The sequence below is a fragment of the Phyllobates terribilis genome, unplaced genomic scaffold (assembly GCF_046119375.1).
Source record: "Phyllobates terribilis strain yellow unplaced genomic scaffold, ASM4611937v1 Scaffold_1__5_contigs__length_1240528914, whole genome shotgun sequence".
NCBI classification, from domain to species: Eukaryota; Metazoa; Chordata; class Amphibia; order Anura; family Dendrobatidae; genus Phyllobates; species Phyllobates terribilis.
The window spans coordinates 946,550,097-946,569,398 of NW_027362761.1; the positions used below are offsets into that span (position 1 = coordinate 946,550,097).

Sequence of the window (19,302 nt, forward strand, 5' to 3'; positions counted from 1 at the left end):
GATCTCTGGCAACATTTTTTCAATTGAACTAAAAAAAAAAGGTTCATGGACTGGAGAAGAGGGAAACAGTATGGTAAATATATTCCAATATTACAATTTTCTCATTCAACATCCCAATTTTAAAGGAACTTCTCACTTTCAAAAAACCCATACCCAAATGATTGCATACTCGTAATACGGCAAAACTCCGACAGTACTCACCCTCCTCGGATCCAGCCACAGTTTCCTGCCGCTGCTCCGGACTGTGTTTCGACTGCAGTGGTGACATCGCAACTACACTGCACATCATTGCTGCATCCAATCACTGAACTGAGTGGCTCAAGTCATTAAAGAGCTGCTGAGCTCAGTGATTGGCTGCACCGGTGAGGTGTACTGTAGTCGTGGCTTTACCAGTGCAGAGAAAACACAGTGACCAGAGTAGAAGTAGAGAGCTGGCACTGCAGGGCTTCTGAAAGTGGAAAACCCCTTTAAAGAAATGTCTTTATATAAATATGCATTTTACATATTTTCTAAAGCAATTCCAGCATTTTTTCTGATGTACCAATATTCCACGTCCATGTTGGCATTTACAAACATCCCCTCCCCCCTAAACTGCAGAAATATTTTCTTGCTCAGTGAAAGAGTCGATGTGTTAAGATTGAGGTTTCTCTCCCGGACAAATTCTGCTACATTTCCTAAGCCATAAAGCCGTGTGCAATTAAACACAGCCCCTCACAGACCGTGCCTTGTGTCCCTACATCAACACAGCACAGAGCCCTTGTGTCTAACCGCGCAGATATTTACTACAACCTTTTCCATTTTCAAGGCACAGGGAAAAATGTTTTCTTCTTGCTGTTTAATGACGCTGGCTGCAAAGTTTTCAGCGTGATACCTTGGAGGGAAAGAGATTTTATTGCAGAATCCACATCTGGTTGAAATTTTAACTTGCTTCTGCCTTATAGAAGTTTATGAAGAGCAAAAGAAGCAAAACGTAATACAGAAAATTTTACTCTTTAATGAACGCTTCTTCTAAACTTAACAAAAAATGACCAATGTGCATGTTACCTAGGAACATAAAGAAACAGCATTACCCTTTTTTAGAGATTCTGTAAACTGCTTTGTGTATTTCTTAAACGGAATCTGTAAATGTACATGCAGCTCTTTAAAAGTCCAGCAATACCTTTACATAACCCGTCCGTTCCTATGTTACTGAGGAATCACCGTTTCAATTGATATGCAAATGAGGTTTAAGGACTATGAAAGATCTGAAGCCTCTGTCACTCCAGCTCTATTACCTGTACAGAGCCGCCTTCTCCTGCTTGACTGATGACTTCTCTGCTTGAAGATACACAGCATAGAGGCTGTCACTCAAACAACAGTGGGTGGCGCTGAATGGGGAACAGAGCTGGAGTAACCAAGGCTTCAGCTCTACCATAGCTCTTCAGTCTCATTTGCATACCAATTCCAGCAGTCACTCCAGCTCTATACCTCACCTAGCGCTACTTCTTCCTGCTTGACTAACAACTCCTTTGCCTGAAGTCACTCAGCATAATGTCACGCCAGGTGTGAGCGCAACACAGAGAGGCACACCAGGTGTGAGTGCAACACAGAGGGGAAAGGGAGCTCAGGCACTAGGGAAAGGGGGAAGAGGTGACCTCTTAATCTGGACTAGCATCACCCTGTCTCCCCCTAACGTCCCTATACAGCCTCCGCAGCTGTCGCCGATCACGTGCCTCGCCCTACTATCCCTGGCGTAAGGCTATAGCTGGGGGTGGAAAGAGATGAGCACTAGTCAACCTCCGCTAGCACTCTAAAGACAAAAAGGGAAGACAACACAGGGGAATAATAACTTAGCTTTGGAAGAACTCCAACAGGGCACATGGCCTCAAGACTCCAGAGAGGACTTGATGCTGCTTCAGCCAAGTTCCAAGTAGAAATGAGTATAACCAGCGACGCTCACCTAGACACACCAGGTATATATACACCCAGACTAAAGGGAGGTAGTCGCTGGGTCCTAAACACAGCCGCCTATCTAAGCAGCTGTCTGCATTGCCAAACGTGGAGATCTCCTGCAAACCACTGCAGGGTGACTGTCTATCACCTCTGACACAAAGACTGTCAGTCAAACAAGGGAATAGAGCCGAAGTGACAAAGGCTTCAACTCTACTATAGCTCTTCAGCTTTAATAGCATATCAATTCAAACACTTATTTCTCAGCAACGGAGGAACGGACTGGCAATGTAAAGATATTGCTGGACTTGTCTTTGAAAGAGCAACATGCACATATAACAAATTTGGGAAAATTAAATCCTGCTGGTAGATTCCCTTACATTTAACCTATGAGCACGGTTTTCCATAAGGAAGTAGTGATATGGCTGTAAAGGCGCTTGTACCCAATAAGAATGATACTTTTTTTGCACAGATTCGATGTGCTAGTCATCAGAAATTTTGCATAGAGCCTTATGCAAGTCAATCAGGCTGAAAGTGCACAGGGGTGTGTCGATGCACTTCTTACTGCTTCTTCCAAGTGCACTTTCACTCTTATTTGATGGCTTTATATATTAGATTTCTCATGACTGGCACGTCAGATGTCTACACAAACAATATATAATTTTTGTAGGGGGGATAAATACCTAGAGAATCAAATTACTGCTTCCTTATGTAAAAATGTGCCCACAGGTTCTCTTTAAAAGGAGCTTTTGAGAGACAACAGAGCTCCAGAGCGTAGACTATCACTGCGCATTACATGGATGTTTTTTGCATTTGGTTAGCCAACAAAAACAACCAGTCCCAAAGTTGACTAATCTATCAGAAGGGGTTGTTAATAGAGGACAACTTTGTTCAGAGCTGAACCTAGGATTTTTTTTACCCATGAAAAACGTTTAGTTCATTGTCCTAGCTCTGTCTATAAATACCCTTTGAAGGTAAAGGGGTTTGTTGGCACCCTCTTGATCTCCTGTACCTAGGGCACCATTGCTATGCAGCTGAACCCGTTAAGAGATGGACTGAGCTGTACCACCCAAAACCCCTCCATATGTCACCATGAGAATGAAATCCTAAGAAAATGTTACTCACCTGATTTCTGTCTCTAGCATTTGCGTATCTAAACCTTTGGATGTAGTAAAATACTAGCCAGGCAAGAGAGATGATCATCAGGACAATAAAGGATATGGAAACAAAGACTACTGATGTACGGCTGACAAATTTTTGTAAGTTCCGTGTTCCAATGGTAATGTAAATAGTCACATTAAGGTTCTTCTCTATTAAACTTGCTATTTCCTTCCCTTTAGGCTCCGGGATCATTATTGCTACAATATCTTCAGTGCCTGCCAGAGAGAAAAAGACAGTGTTAGAAAGACAAAGGCAATTACTTGTACTGTCAAAAAAATGAGAGAATGTACTGAATCGTATTATTTTTCAAGTTGTTCACTAACTGAATGATAAGCCGTGCACTGATAAAAACAGGAAAAAGGATTTAATATCAGTAATCATTTTCAACATCCAATTTTCTTTCAGTAAAGCACTATTTAAGTTGTTCATACATACTAGATATGTGGGTAGAATTTGCAGGTTTTGGTGGGATCAGTGAAATATCTAGTGTATATTAGGGCCTGTCGTCTCTTGCCAGCAATATTGGGGGAAGGAAAGGCTGGGCATGTTGGTTTTCAGCATACTAATCCTTTGTCATCCAGGGCCTCATGGGAGTGCTCTGGGCAATAAGCGGCCGCAGAGTTCATATTTTGTCATTGCTGGGAGAACGCTTTCCTCCTCTCATATGAAATGTGAATGCTGCAGCCGATCACTTTTCAGCAGTCACTGTTTGGCTGCAGCGCTCACCAGAATTGTACCTGAACTTGAACCAGAACCCGAAACCCATGGTGACCAATGGAGACTCAAACTTTGGATCAGGAGAAAAAAATATCTCTCTCTCCCCCTGGAACTCTGAACATTGCAACTTCCGCGAGAAGTTCGTGTTCGGTCATTAGCACCTGGCACTAACTGTCCTGTCTGAACCCCAAAATTTTAAGTTCGGTGTTCACTCATATCTAGTGGGGATGTGAATTTTGTCTATACTCTGAATAGAGAATCTTTCCCTAAGGCCGGATTCACACATTCGTGAAACATGGACCGTGCTTGGATTGCAATATCCATCCCGACCACCAGGTCTCTGTCCTGAGCTAAGTGCCTCAAAAATGCCTACGAGGCAACTAGCTCAGGTCAGGACATCTGACAGTCAGGACGGACATTGTGATCTCAGCACGAACTCTGTTTCATGGACGTATGAAGAATTATAAATGTTATCTGTGCCGAGTCCTTCTTTTGCCAAAATGTGAAAAGTTACATCTGTATCTAAGAAGTATCATTGCCATCCCTATAGACCACCATTTAAGTTAAATTCACACTGTGCTAAAAGACTTTAATGGGCAAAGGTGTACCTGAACCAAAACACTAATCAGCAGGCAGATGTACGAGAATGTATAGGCAAAGAGGTGTACACTAATGTCTATATATTTACCAAATGCAGTAGGAATTATTATTATTCTTTACTTATATAGCACCTTTAATTCTACAGCGCTTTACATACATCACCATCACTGTCCCCCTTGGGGCTCACAATCTAAATTCCCTATCAGTAGGTCATTGGAGTGTGGGAGGATACTGGAGAACCCAGATGAAACCCACACAAACACAGGGAGAACATACAGACTCCTTGCACATGTTGTCCTTGGTGGGATTTAAACCCAAGAACCCAGAGCTGCAAAGCAACAGTGCTAATCACTGAGCCACCGTGCTGCTCACACAGAATTCAACCAAATAGGAATTTTAGATCAGTAGATTTGGACCAACCACATCTAATAACAAAAGTATGTACGATATAAAATAAAACATATTGTACAATATTCTCCTATTGTGCATTTTTAATAAAAATGTCACTGAGCAATGTTAGGATTAGACGGCAATGCGCACAATCCATCCAGTGAGCACTGAAGAATCAATTCACTCTAAAACTACAAATTCAATTAAACTTTAATTTGCACCTTCCGTTTCTAAGCTGGAAAGTGTGAAGACATAAGAAAAAATCTAATCACCTAAATCAGACCTTGCGGCCTACTCTTTCCATTAACAAGGTGTTGGAAGATTTTCTGACGCAAACCGTCTCGTCACGGGCTAATTAAGGACTTGTTCCCATGAATGTCTGGATCGCATGATGAGGTTAGGTAGCTGTCATGTGAATATTCTAAGACTCGAGATGACTTGTACACGTCTATTATGTACCTGTATACTTCATCTAATGTCCTGGTAGAACTAGGTCTCAGCAATTAGGAACCTTCTGTACCTTTCATTTGTGATCACCCATTTTAGTCATTTGCCAAGACAACAATATGTTTTTTTTTTCACATGTACAGTACTGTTACTCTTATAATTTGCTATGCTGTTAAGAACAAGATGATCACCAGAGAATTATCCCAAAAGGATTTACCCTTCAGAGGCACTATTTTGCTATGTGGAAGCTGATTGTCATGAGTACGGCTTCTCTCACCACCAGCAATCACTGGTGGAAATAGGCCAACAAAACATTTTGCCTGCAGCTTGCACAGAATGGCGAGGTGACCATTTAAATGAGAATTATGTATTACATGGATGTGGTACGTCCACCAAAGAGGATCTCCCTTCCAAAACAAAGAGGAAGGTCAAAAGAGGTGGACCCCTGTTATTACGTTATAGAGGATGTACAATATTACAGGTCCTATTGACTTACAATATACCCATGTACTATTCTGAGTTTTAAACAACAATAAAAAACCTGATGAAAAAGAAACAAAGTTAACAACTTCTAAGAGTATGTGCACGGCGACTTTTTCAGACAGGTTACAGAGCGCTAAATAAACGCTAAGAAGAATGAATGCATGCACTACAATGTAACAATGACTTGCTGTGCATATGTTCAGTCTTTTGAGCTTCTTTTAACAACTTCAGGTTTTTAAAGACACAAATCAGTTAAAAGAAGTGACCTGACATTCTTCAAGCAGCTTCTGATTACAAGACGCTCACTAGTTTATACAAGTAAAAAAAAATGCTGTTGTCCAAAGATGTAGCAAAAAGTGCTCAGGAAATGACCAAAAAGATGCAGGAAAGATGTTTATTCCTCCTGAAAAATTTGTCACGTTTGTACATGTATAAAAGACATCGTGAGCACATATCCCTAAGGGAATCTGTCAGTAGGATCACCCCTCCTAAGCCGTCTATATGAGCATGTAGGTCATAGGAAGCTGAATAAAATGACTACTTGATATCTGCGATCTGATGTCTTCTTAGAGAAATCCACGTTTTTCTCAATATGAACATCTGCTGTTAAGATCTATGGGTCGGACACAGATCTCCCTGAGAATCTGCATCCAGAGATTATGAAAGGGAGAGTTACCAGTGTGAGACATAGATCAGGAGAGCAGACTGTCAGTCATTACATGTCTCACACTGGTAACATCCCCTTTATTTAAAATAAGCTCTGAAGGCAGTTTCTCATGCAGATCAGTGTTCGGCCCATAGATCTTAACAGCTCATTTGCATATTAGAAAAATGTGAATGTATCTGGAATAAGACATCGGATCACAGATATCAAGGTATCATTTTATTCAGCTTCCTATGACCCGCAAGTCCATATAGATGGCTTAGGAGGGCTGATCTTACTGACAGATTCCTTTTAATCAGCTCTCTGAAGTCAGCATTCTGTTAAACAAGATCACAAATTTCAGCTTCCTCGGGTGGATACACATTTTTAATTACATCTGAGTTTATTTCCAATGACTTGTATACAAAATGAATCATGCTTCCAAGTGTATATAAATATTAGTATAACAGAAATGAAAATCCTAAAAAAGTTGATAAGTCAACTGTTATGCAGAGTTCTAGCAATGCCTCTCGAGATATCTTGTAAAACTCATCATAGTTGAGGTCACAGCTAAAGAGATGAAAAGGGTTGAGTCATGGAGACAAGCTACTTAAAAGGAAGCAAGCATGACTCTCCATACACCCCAGTGATCAGCTGTTATTTCTGTAGGAGGCCACTTCTGGACAGACAATTCCCCTGCAGTGATAATCGCAAATGTGAAATTACATGATGGCCATCCAGCAGAAGAGGAGACTCTCACACATTTGGGGTCACAAAGGAGGATTGTCTGTTTCATGACACTTGTATAGAGAACAGATAGAAAACTACTGTACCACTTCTAATTTTTGATTTGGTTATTATAGTTTTTGAATAAAGATTATTGACTATAAGAGACCGATTGACTGTTCTAGCAATGTCAGCCACAGAGCTTGAAGCACCACTCCAGAGTAGTTGCTTTTTTCAGTGCTGGAGTGGTGCTTCAAAGTCCCCTGTTCCCAGTCTTATACTCACCCTCTGGCATATTAAACTTTTTTGGTGGCGCACTGATCCCACGGCGCCATCTTGTGACCGCAAATTTTGAGAAGTTACGTCACAAGCTCTTAATTCAAGTCTATGAGAGCTAGAACGAGGCCAGAATGAGGCTCTCATAGACTTGCATTGAAGAGTGAACTCCGGCTTACTCCACGAAACATTAGAGCGATCTGGCAGGTCACAAACTGCTGGAGACCAACGGGACGGCGGTGATAAAAGGTAAAGACAGCAGCAAGTGAGTATAACAGTAGAGTCAGTGACCTTAGATTATAAGCTGCTTTAACTGCTTCTCGACCACTGACGGTATATAAACGTCAGCACTTGTTGGACTTTGTGCAGAAGCGACATTTGTCCACAGTCGGCAGTCTTGCAGAGGTCAGGACCCCAACATACCTACCTCATCGAGACTTGATTGGTTCAGGTCCTGATGATGTCACCGTTATGCTAGCCAATGTCATCAATCGCTGGGAAAGCTTGTTGTAGGAAAGTTTGTTGTAGGAAAGTTTGTTGTAGCACCAAACTTACCCCCGGGCGATTTGCCTCATGTAAAACACTTTCTCCTCTGATCTTCTGGAGAGGAGAAACAGTGTGACAATAGATACTGACAAGAGCTTTGTCAGTGAGCAATCTTGTCACACACAATCAATAGATTGCCCCCTTTCCCAGTTAGTCCCATCCATTTATTAGTAACGATATAGGGTTAGATAGAGTAGGTGTTTAGTATAGTATAAAGTATTAAGATTATTCATAATTAATTAATATATTCATATTCTTAAAATAAATCATTAGGGTTGATCGCAATTATTTTACCGATCAATTATTAGTAGTTTTATCAATTATATGATTAATCAATCAGGTACGATAATAAATTAGTTTTGTTAAAAAGTTACCTTAATCAGTTATGTTAATCAATTAGTTACTGTAATTAATTAGATCAATCAGTTACGTTAATCAATTAGTACTTACATTTGCTATGGGGCTCGTTAAAAAAAACGAGCATTCGGTCTTACTAGTCCAGCCACCTCTATGTTTTCTGTTGTTCTTCCGAGGTCCCACAATGAAATGCTCATGAGATTTTGGCATTTTAACGACAATAGTCAATGCCTGCCCAGAAATGCCCCAGAACATGACAGATTATATAAAATTAGACCCATCATTAAACAGTTGACATGTTCTTAAGGCTCTACACCCAAAAACAAAACATTTCTATTGATGAGTTCCTTGTAAAATTCAAAGGAAGACTGCACCTCAAGCAATTTATCCCATCTAAAAGGGCAAGGTTCGGAATAAAGCTCTATAAAATGTGTGAGAGTTCAACAGGATACACAACAGCTTTTCACATTTATGAGGGAAAAGATAGCCAACTAAACCCACCAGGATGCCCTACTTATCTAGGGACATCTGGAAAAATTGTTTGGGAGCTGAGAAGTCCATTTTTACAAAAAGGCTATAACCTGTATATGGACAATTATTACACCAGTATACCCGAATTTAAAAGACTGGCTGAACTCAACATGGGGGTCTGTGGGACCATTCGTAAAAAACCATCAGGGGTTTCCACAATCATTGGTCAATGAAAAGTTCCAAAAGGCGCAGTCAGTAACTGTACGCAATGAAGAGCTGCTTGCCCCTGAGTATAAGAATAAGAAAGATATTTTTATCCTCAGCTCCATCCACACAGATGCCACAAATGCTATTATAGAACTAGGATCCACTACTCCAAAGCAAAAACCTGTGTCAGTCATTGATTACAACAAATACATGGGAGTGTGGACCTTGCAGACCAGGTTCTACAACCATACCAGGTATCAAGAAAGTCCTATACCTTGTATAAAAAGTTAGTCATTTACTTGTTTCAGGTGGCCACATAATTATTTTGTGTTATACAAAAAAGAAGGAAATTCAGATACTTTCCTTAATTATCAGGAAAAGGTCGTTGAAAATCTTGTTTTTGCAAATGTTGGCCCCGCTCATCCGTTAGAATCTAAAGATGACAAAAGACTCACTGAGTGACATTTTATTGCACTCATTCCAGCAGCAGAAATAAGAAGGAACCCCCAGAAAATATGTCGTATATGTACCAAGAGAGGAACAAGGGTTTATACCCGCTATTATTGCCCAGATTGCTCATCATTACCAGCCTTATGCCTCACTGACTGCTTTAAAATCTTCCACACGCAATCACGTTTTTTCACTGTATTAATTTATTCCATTTTGTCATTCAAGCATATGGTTTATTTAGTGAATGACACATTCGAGTAGAGCTTGCTTAACAATTTCCGGGGTGGATGTCTCCAAAGATACAAGCTGGGCACAATATTTTGGGCACTACAATGGCATATTTGCAATTTTTGCTCTGAGACATCCACTGCGTGCTTGTTTCTGGAAATCATCCATGGAGTGAAAATGGTCACTACACCCATAGATGAATTCCCAAAGGGGTGTCATTTCCAAAATGGGGTCACAACAGGGGGGATTCCACTGTTCGGCACTTAGCGGCTCTGCAAATGGAGTCCGCAAACTATTCTAGGAAAATCTATAGTCCAAAGTCAATTAGCACTCCTTCCTTCCTCAGTCCTGCCGTGTTGCCAAACAGTACAGCCACATATGGGGCATTGCAAAAATTGTGAGACAAATTAAGGGGCCACTTTGACCTATTTTCCTAGGTAAACATGTAAAATCTAGGGTTAAAACAACATTTTAGTGGTAAAAATTTAATTATTTTTTCTGTACCACGAACCAGTATAATATTCTATGAAACAACTAAGGTGTCAGTATGCTCACTGAACTACTATATGAATTCATTTAGGGGAGTAGGTTGTAAAATGAGGTCATTTATGGGGGGTTCTGGCACCTCAGGGGTTCTGCCAATGTGACCTGCTACGCATAAACCATTCCAGCAAAATCTACTCTCCAATATAGTTTCAAACCACATAGGGAGCATTGGCGTACTCAGGAGAAATTGCATCAATTGTGGGGTCCATATTCCCCTTTTACCCCTTGTGAAAATGAGATTAAGGCTAAATCAATTTTTTTGTAAAAAAAAAACCTTAATATTTCACTTTCACATCCCAATATTTTAAAATCCAGTTAGGCACTTGTGGTATCAAGATCGTCATCACACCAGAAGATGAATTCCTCAAGGGGTGTAGTTTCCAAAATGGGTTCACTTGAGGGAGGGTTTCCACTGTTTATGCTCATCAGTGGCTCTGCAAATGAGACGTGGAGTCCGCTATTGATTAAAGCCAATTTTGCATTCCAAAAGTCAAATGATGCTCCTTCGCTTCCGAGTCCTCCCATGCGCCCAAACAGTAGTTTTCCACCACATACAGTACAGACCAAAAGTTTGGACACACCTTCTCATTTAAAGATTTTTCTGTATTTTCATGACTTTGAAAATTGTACATTCACACTGAAGGCATCAAAACTATGAATTAACACAAGTGGAATTATATACTTAACAAAAAAGTGTGAAACAACTGAAAATATGTCTTATATTCTGGGTTCTTCAAAGTAGCCACCTTTTGCTTTGATGACTGCTTTGCACACTCTTGGCATTCTCTTGATGAGCTTCGAGAGGTAGTCACCGGAAATGGTTTTCACTTCACAGGTGTGCCCTGTCAGGTTTAATAAGTGGGATTTCTTGCCTTATAAATGGGGTTGGGACCATCAGTTGTGTTGTGCAGAAGTCAGGTGGATACACAGCTGATAGTCCTACTGAATAGACTGTTAGAATTTGTATTATGGCAAGAAAAAAGCAGCTAAGTAAAGAAAAACGAGTGGCCATCATTACTTTAAGAAATGAAGGTCAGTCAGTGCGAAAAATTGGGCAAACGTTGAATGTGTCCCCAAGTGCAGTTGCAAAAACCATCAATCGCTACAAACAAACTGGCTCACATGAGGACCGCCCCAGGAAAGGAAGACCAAGAGTCACCTCTGCTTCCGAGGATAAGTTTATCCGAGTCACCAGCCTCAGAAATCGCAGGTTAACAGCAGCTCAGATTAGAGACCAGGTCAATGCCACACAGAGTTCTAGCAGCAGACACATCTCTTCAACAACTGTTAAGAGGAGACTTTGTGCAGCAGGCCTTCATGGTAAAATAGCTGCTATGAAACCACTGCTAAGGACAGGCAACAAGCAGAAGAGACTTGTTTTGGCTAAAGAACACAAGGAATGGACATTAGACCAGTGGAAATCTGTGCTTTGGTCTGATGAGTCCAAATTAGAGATCTTTGGTTCCAACCACCGTGACTTTTTGCGACGCAGAAAAGGTGAACGGATGGACTCTACATGCCTGGTTCCCACCGTGAAGCATGGAGGAGGAGGTGTGATGGTGTGGGGGTGCTTTGCTGGTGACACTGTTGGGGATTTATTCAAAATTGAAGGCATACTGAACCAGCATGGCTATCACAGCATCTTGCAGCGGCATGCTATTCCATCCGGTTTGCGTTTAGTTCGACCATCATTTATTTTTCAACAGGACAATGACCCCAAACACACCTCGAGGCTGTGTAAGGGCTATTTGACCAAGAAGGAGAGTGATGAGGTGCTACGCCAGTTGACCTGGCCTCCACAGTCACCAGACCTGAACCCAATCGAGATGGTTTGGGGTGAGCTGGACCGCAGAGTGAAGGCAAAAGGGCCAACAAGTGCTAAGCATCTCTGTGAACTCCTTCAAGATTGTTGGAAGACCATTTCCGGTGACTACCTCTTGAAGCTCATCAAGAGAATGCCAAGAGTGTGCAAAGCAGTCATCAAAGCAAAAGGTGGCTACTTTGAAGAACCTAGAATATAAGACATATTTTCAGTTGTTTCACACTTTTTTGTTAAGTATAGAATTCCACATGTGTTAATTCATAGTTTTGATGCCTTCAGTGTGAATGTACAATTTTCATAGTCATGAAAATACAGAAAAATCTTTAAATGAGAAGGTGTGTCCAAACTTTTGGTCTGTACTGTATGTAGCATCAGCGTACTCAGGAGAAACTGCACAACACATTTTGTGGTCCATGGTCTCCTGTTATCTTTGGGAAAATTCAAAATTTGGGGCTAAAATAAAATTTTTGTGGGAAAAAGTTAATTTTTCATTTTTTTCCTTACACATTGCTTTAATTCCTGTGCAGCACCTGAAGGGTTAATAAACTTGAATGCGGTTTTGAGCAGTTTAAGGGGTGTACTTTTTGGTATTTTCTGTCACATAGACCCCTCAAAGTCACTTCAAATGTGATGTGGTCCCTAAAAAATGGTGTTGTAAATTTTGTTGGAAAAATGAGAAATTGCTGATAGGAAGTTTAACTTCCTAACAAAAAAATTATGTTTTTCCCAGAGCATCTGTTTTGATGTGAACTGCCTCCCACCCTCATAGATCTTTTGTGTGAGGATACTCCAAAGGTACTTAATAGATTTGACGTCAGGGGAGGATGGTGGCTACACCATAAGTCATTCTCCTTTCATGCCCATAGCAGCCAATGCCTCAGAGGTATTCTTTGCAGCATGAGATGGTGCATTGTCATTCATGAAGATGGTTTTGCAGCGGATGGCACGTTTCTTCTTTTTGTACCATGAAAGAAAGTGGTGAGTCAGAAACTCTATATAATTTGCTGGGGTCATTTTCACACCTTCAGGAACCCTAAAGGGCCTACCAGCTTTCTCCCCATGATTCTGGCCCAAAACATGACTCTGCCGCCTCCTTACTGATGTCGCAACTTTGTTGGGACATGGTGGCAATCCACCAACCATCCACTACTCCATCCATCTGGACCATCCAGGGTTGCACAGAAATCATCAGTAAACTAGTCTTCATGTATGTCTGGGCTGACAGCAAACATTTGTGCTTGTGAGCACTAATTGAAACGCGGTGTATTATAAACACTTAGACATCAAAAGTAGACTGCAAACATGAGTATAAGGCTTGATGTATACTGTGTGGATTACGTCAGCTCTAAACAATGGGCAATAAATAAAATTTCACTGTGGAAATGTCTTGCCTTAAAGTCATTTCCATTAACCACAAGTTACTATGACAAGCTTACAGATTTAAGCGGGATTACAAAACCGCCTTAAATACAGACTAAAATGTTAACCGCAAACCAACTTTAGTAAAGACGTATACAGCTTCTTCTAGTTAAATGCAAGAACACACAGTGGGCACATCATCGCACAATACAACTACAGGGGGTAAGATGTCAGCGGAGAGAAATCTGCTGCAGGTTAATATGATTTCAGCGCACAAAGGGATTAAAAATGACACAGCGGTGACAGTGTATTTTCCAACAAAGTACATGTTTTCTTGCTTTCTCCATCTCAGCACTGACAGAGTATTTACGCATTGCCTCAAGCTGAGAGCATCAACTGATGAGATCTCCTTATATTTATTAAGCCGCTATGCATCCGGTATTACTACAACATTATTAATGAGTGTGAAGACGGAAGAAATCATCATGTAAAATGCAACAGTTTCCATTCATTTTTTTAGTTTCTCTAACTAACAAAAACAAAATGAAAGTTTATTGTTAACCACTTATGTAGAACTCTCATATTCCACAGACATCATCATCACTGTCCCCATTGGGGCTCACAATCTAGATTCCCTATCAGTATGTCTTTGGAGTGTGGGAGGAAATCCACACAAACACGGGGTGAAAATACAAACTCCTTACAGATGTTGTCCTTGGTGAGATTTGAACCCAAGACTACAGTGCTGTAAGGCTGCAGTGTTAACCACTGAGCCACCTTGCGGCCTGTGTATATTATGTAGTGATGTATATTACTAAGAGCATCTGAGGCTACTGCAATCGTTTTTTTAATCTATTGGATGTAATTATCACACGTATTTGGTGTTTTCACCCACATACTGAAGTCTTTCCAAATCATTAGCCATATTGTTATTCAATGCGACTCCCTTCATCTCACTAAACTACTGCATTTGTATCTCCATTTGTCCCTCAGTTGTCAAGTATTGCTCACAGCCGATATTTCTTACCAAGGAATAAAAGCATGTTTGCATTAATAGTTCATGAGCACTAAGTTGTCATGTCACGGATTCGATCCTCAATCTATTTGTATGTTAAATCCACATTTTACATTTTCGTGCAAAAGAGCCAGATAACAGCGGATAACGGCAGTGACAATATTTATTCTTTGTGGATTTTCATTGCGGATTTCAAAATGCATTAATGTTAATGGCAAAAATCTGCCGATAATCTGCAAAGCATGACCAACTTCGCAATAAAAAAAGATAAGCAACTTGTGAATGGGGTCTTGAAAACCCTCTTCACTTGTGTTGGAAGTTTCAGATTTGCAGTGCGGAAGGTGCAACTCAAATCCGCAACACGTGAACTTGGCTTCAGAGTTCACAGAACAACCGCTGTTACTGTTGTCCCTCTAGGATTTTTATATACTTCACAGCACAAAGTGTTAACACAACAATGGTGGATCTTTAGTGTGATTAATTCAGATGAATGGAACCAATTTTCAAAATTTTGCAACAAAATCTGCAGCGTGTAAATTCTCCCTTAAATACACTTTCGACTTGGGAAGGATTTAAATGCTCGGCCAAATTTTTCAATTTACAGAAAATGGAATGCACACTTAGTGGATCTGGCACTTACTTAAAGTGCAAGCGCCCCTTTCACCACTTCTACAGTTGTAATGGATCTTACCATTTACAGACACCAACACTTAATTTTGATTTAAGGACATTTTAAATACAACTCACTAAAATATAATAAAGATTAAGGTGCTAAGAAAATTATCTGAGATTGTAAAAGTATAAAAGTAAGGTGTTTTATGCCCCATTCACATGTACTGGAAAATTCAGTGCAGAATAAAATCCAAAGCAAAGTTCATTACTTTCACAGATTACGCATTGGAAAAGGTACAATTTAGTTGCACTGAATAATAAGGCTTAGACAACAAAACGACATTCAAATTTGCAGCATTGGATGTAAAAGTTTCCTACGGTGTTGCGTTATCTTTGACATATTGTGACTGGGACAAAGGGTCACAAATGTTTCCATATGTGTTGGTTTTACTGTCGATGTTCACTCTTGCCCTAGACTTTAAGGCAAGTCCTACATGAATCACATACGTGTTCTACCGATGATTTGCAGATAGAACACATACCCATTACAGTCTATGGTGCTATTCACATGTCGGTGTTTTTTGCAGAGACGTGTCAATTTTTGATCGGAGTCATAGGTCAAGATTATCCATACAAGTTTATGGGTCTGTGAAAATGACAGACAGCACACGGATTGCATCAGTGTGTAACCCGTGTGTTGTCTGTGATTAACATTGTGATAGATAGGAGAAGTTTTGTAATTACTTATTTTTTTCATACGCGAAACGCACTGATGGTAAAAACTGACACTGACCAAATATTGATGACACTAAGATCCAAAACGGACATTCGGACCCTTTTTCTGTATGCGAAAAATCATGGACATCTGAATGAGGCCTTCCTTTCTGCCACAGACTTGGATTTGGCATACAGAAATCTTGAATGTGTGAACATAGTTGTGGGGTACTGCTGCATTACCTCTGGCTTCTAATTTACCTTTTTTCTCTATAATAATCTTCTGACACATCATTTTTCAGTGAGGCTTATCAGTCAATACTAACAATAGTTAGTCAATAGTCAGCAAAAATAAAAGTGATGTAGCTCGAACATTCAGGTTTACTAAGCTAGTTATGGTACCTGCGATGTCCAATCAGATTCATTCACAAAAACAAAATTACAGATGACAACTGCAGGTAGGTCACACTTTTGCCCCAGAGCAGCAATCCATTTGTTTGAACAATCAGTCAAGGTCAAAACTAAAGGAATATTACCATTACCTTCTAACATGTCTTAAAGGTGCATATAACCTATGAAAAACTTCTTATGTTGGTTTACTCACAGCAAAACAAAGATGGAAGTGCCCTAAAATCTGGTAGAAATTCTTCAATGACTTCCAACAAGGGTAATCTGAATAGACACAGAAAATCCATGGCATGCCTATAATCTGCTGTGATCTTTAAAGTCCACGTGTATATGGGTTCACAGATCTATAGGAACCTCCAAATTACAAGATATATTACATAATTAGTGGTCTTGAGGGGTTTCTTAATGTTTGCTCCAAGGCTGTCATAATGGTGTCAACGGGGTTCGGAATTGACTTGGACATTCATTACAGTGGAAGCCAATTGTACTATTGGAAAATAGTCATATTGCCTGCATGGAATATGGCTGTAAATTTGTAGAAAACTGGAGAACAGTTCATCGCCATGGTGTTTACTAACATCATATTGTATCTTATTGCACATAATCCAAATGTAAGAATCGATTTCCCATCTGTAGGTCACTAGGGTCCCCTCTGAACTGCCCTAAATTGTTTAAGAAGCTCCATGAGGTGGTCAACATCAAAGTGTATGAATGGTGCTGAGCGGTCTGATACTCACAGCTGAGCCATCAGTAAGACATATTGGACCAGGACATGCTCCAGGATGATGACTGTTACTGTATCTATTAATGACTAGATACTGGAAGTACAGGCTGCAATTGTAGCAGATTGCTGGGCACAGCTCTCCCCTATACAGCTGTGTATGGATGAAAGGCATTGATTAGGGGTCCTGGACATTCACGTATTTCATGGAGAAAGCAGTTCTTAAGCATTGTAAATACATTTTTATGTGGCATCTAGTAAAAAAATGCCTGCCATGTGCTAAGATTGAAGTCTTTAAAAGCTTGAGTCTAAATGTCAACTCTTAGGAGCAAAACACGGCATTTGTTTTTTCCAGGCAGAGAAATAAGTCAGAAATGCTGTGATTCCACATTTGTATTCAGTGTACATGCGGTCTCCTGCTAATAAAGAAGTGGCCTCATAATACCCTAATCCATTAAATGCAGGACAGACTATGAGAAAAGCAGGCAGAATTATCATTGTATTATATTGTTAAGCTTAAAGGGAATCTGTCAGTAGGATCAACCCTCCTAAGCCATTATGGGCATGCAGGTCATAGGGAGCTGAATAAAAAGATACCTTGCTATCTGGGATCTGATGTCTTATTCAAGAGAGATATATTTTTTTCTTATATGCACGTAAGGTGTTCAGGATTATGGGCCAGACACTGATCTGCATGAGAATCTGCCTCCAGAGATTATTTTACATGAAAGAGGGCAATATCAGTGTGAGACAAGTAACTAACCCAGAACAGTAGACCTAAACTTTGTCTCCTTACAAACACATTAGGAGCTGTAGCTCTCACAGCTCTGCTGTATTGTAACAACAGTGCAGCCATGTCTGCCTGTGAGCTGGAAACTGAAGCTGAGAGGAACCTGCAGATGTGTCAGGTATAATCACACACAGCTCCGCAGTGAGATCAGGAGAGCAGAGAGTGGCCATTACATATCACAACATCACACTCCTTTCATAAAATATCATCTCTGGAGGCAGATTCTCATGAAGATCAGTGTCCAGCCCATAGCCTGGAACAGCAGATCAGTGTCCGGCCCATAGCCTACAACAACTCATATATAAATATATATAAATTGTATCATTTTATTCAACTTGACCTACATGCCCATATAGATGGCTTAGGAAGGAAGATCCTACTGACAGGTTCCCTTTAAGGAGTATGCAGGGCGATATTTTGTCTAACTCAAAAGAATGTCCCTAATTCTCTAATATCAAAAACTTACATGTAAATGTTATTTAGGCATCCTATTCTGTCAAGTACAGCACTTGGCCCCTGGAAGACATTCTTAAAGGAGTCTCCTGTCTATCCACTTCTAGGTTTACAGGCATAAATTACATTAGATTACCAGGCAATCAATTCCCAGTAGGCTTTTGTATCAAACCAGTTTTCCCTGGTGCTGATGCAATCCCAAGTCTAGTATTTAGTGGATACGGGTCACCACATTTAACATTATTGAACTCCTGGCATACTATAGCTTCTGAATCAAGTTGTACCAAGACTCTGTTTCAAACCTCAGTTTTACTATAGAACAGAAAAATAACTTCTAAAAGCACTGCACAAAACTCACCAATAGTCATCCGGGTGGTGCTGCACTGGTGACCACGATGACAGCATGCCCACCCTGCCTTGACTGATGTCCTGCTGGGCAGACCTAGTACTGATATCAAGCATAGTGCAGCATGTCAATCAAGGTAGTGTGGGCATGCCAATGAGAAGATCATGACTAGTCACCGCTGTCACACTGCCCAGATCACTACTTTGACTACTTGTGGTTTAAGAAGCTCAATTTTTTTAAAGATCTTTAGTCTTGACAGACTCAGTAGCCCCTATTTTTCACTGGAAAGTCAGAGAAAAATGACTTATGCTGGCCATATTGTCTGTCACTCTGCTTTCCCATGAAAACATACGAAAGAATTTGTTGGCTATCAACTTGATATATGAGGGCTTATTAGAGCTACATTTGGGTATTTGCTCTGCTTCTTACCATCAATTTTTCTTCCCCTCCATTAGCTATTGCCTGCACAATACGGCCACCGGTAGCAGTCTCCAGTAGCCAGCCGCAGTACAGCAACAGCTGGGGATCTACAAGTTGCCTTGTCACGCTCTATGAAGACCTGCACATCTGAAATGCTGTGAAGCATGCAATATTGGAAATCAGTATATTGTCTAGTGGCAGACAGCTAATACTCATCTGATTATGGCCATCGAGCAGCGTGTAAAGTAGGACACGTCAGTCCCCGGCCTCACACACAGCTGATGAGTTGTGCTGTAGGCAAACTGTCTGTCTGAGCACATCACAAGCACTTAGTCACTATGACGCGAGATAAAAGCTCTGCCTCGGAGCACTGCCCACCCAGCCCTCCAACTCGCCACTTTTACACAACAAACTTTTCCAGGTTTATTGTGCATTATATTCTTGATTAGATACTTAACCATGGTT

General features: G+C 40.5%; 1 protein-coding gene across 1 annotated transcript in view; it reads right to left on the bottom strand.

The window, feature by feature from the left end:
• RNF150 (ring finger protein 150) overlaps nt 1-19,302 on the bottom strand; it is a 230,926-nt gene that overhangs the window by 116,923 nt on the left and 94,701 nt on the right. Inside the window, exon 2 of the mRNA XM_073642115.1 lies at nt 3,055-3,305. Within this exon, the coding sequence (XP_073498216.1) occupies nt 3,055-3,305 (251 nt within the window). The remainder of the gene's footprint in view (nt 1-3,054; nt 3,306-19,302) is intronic.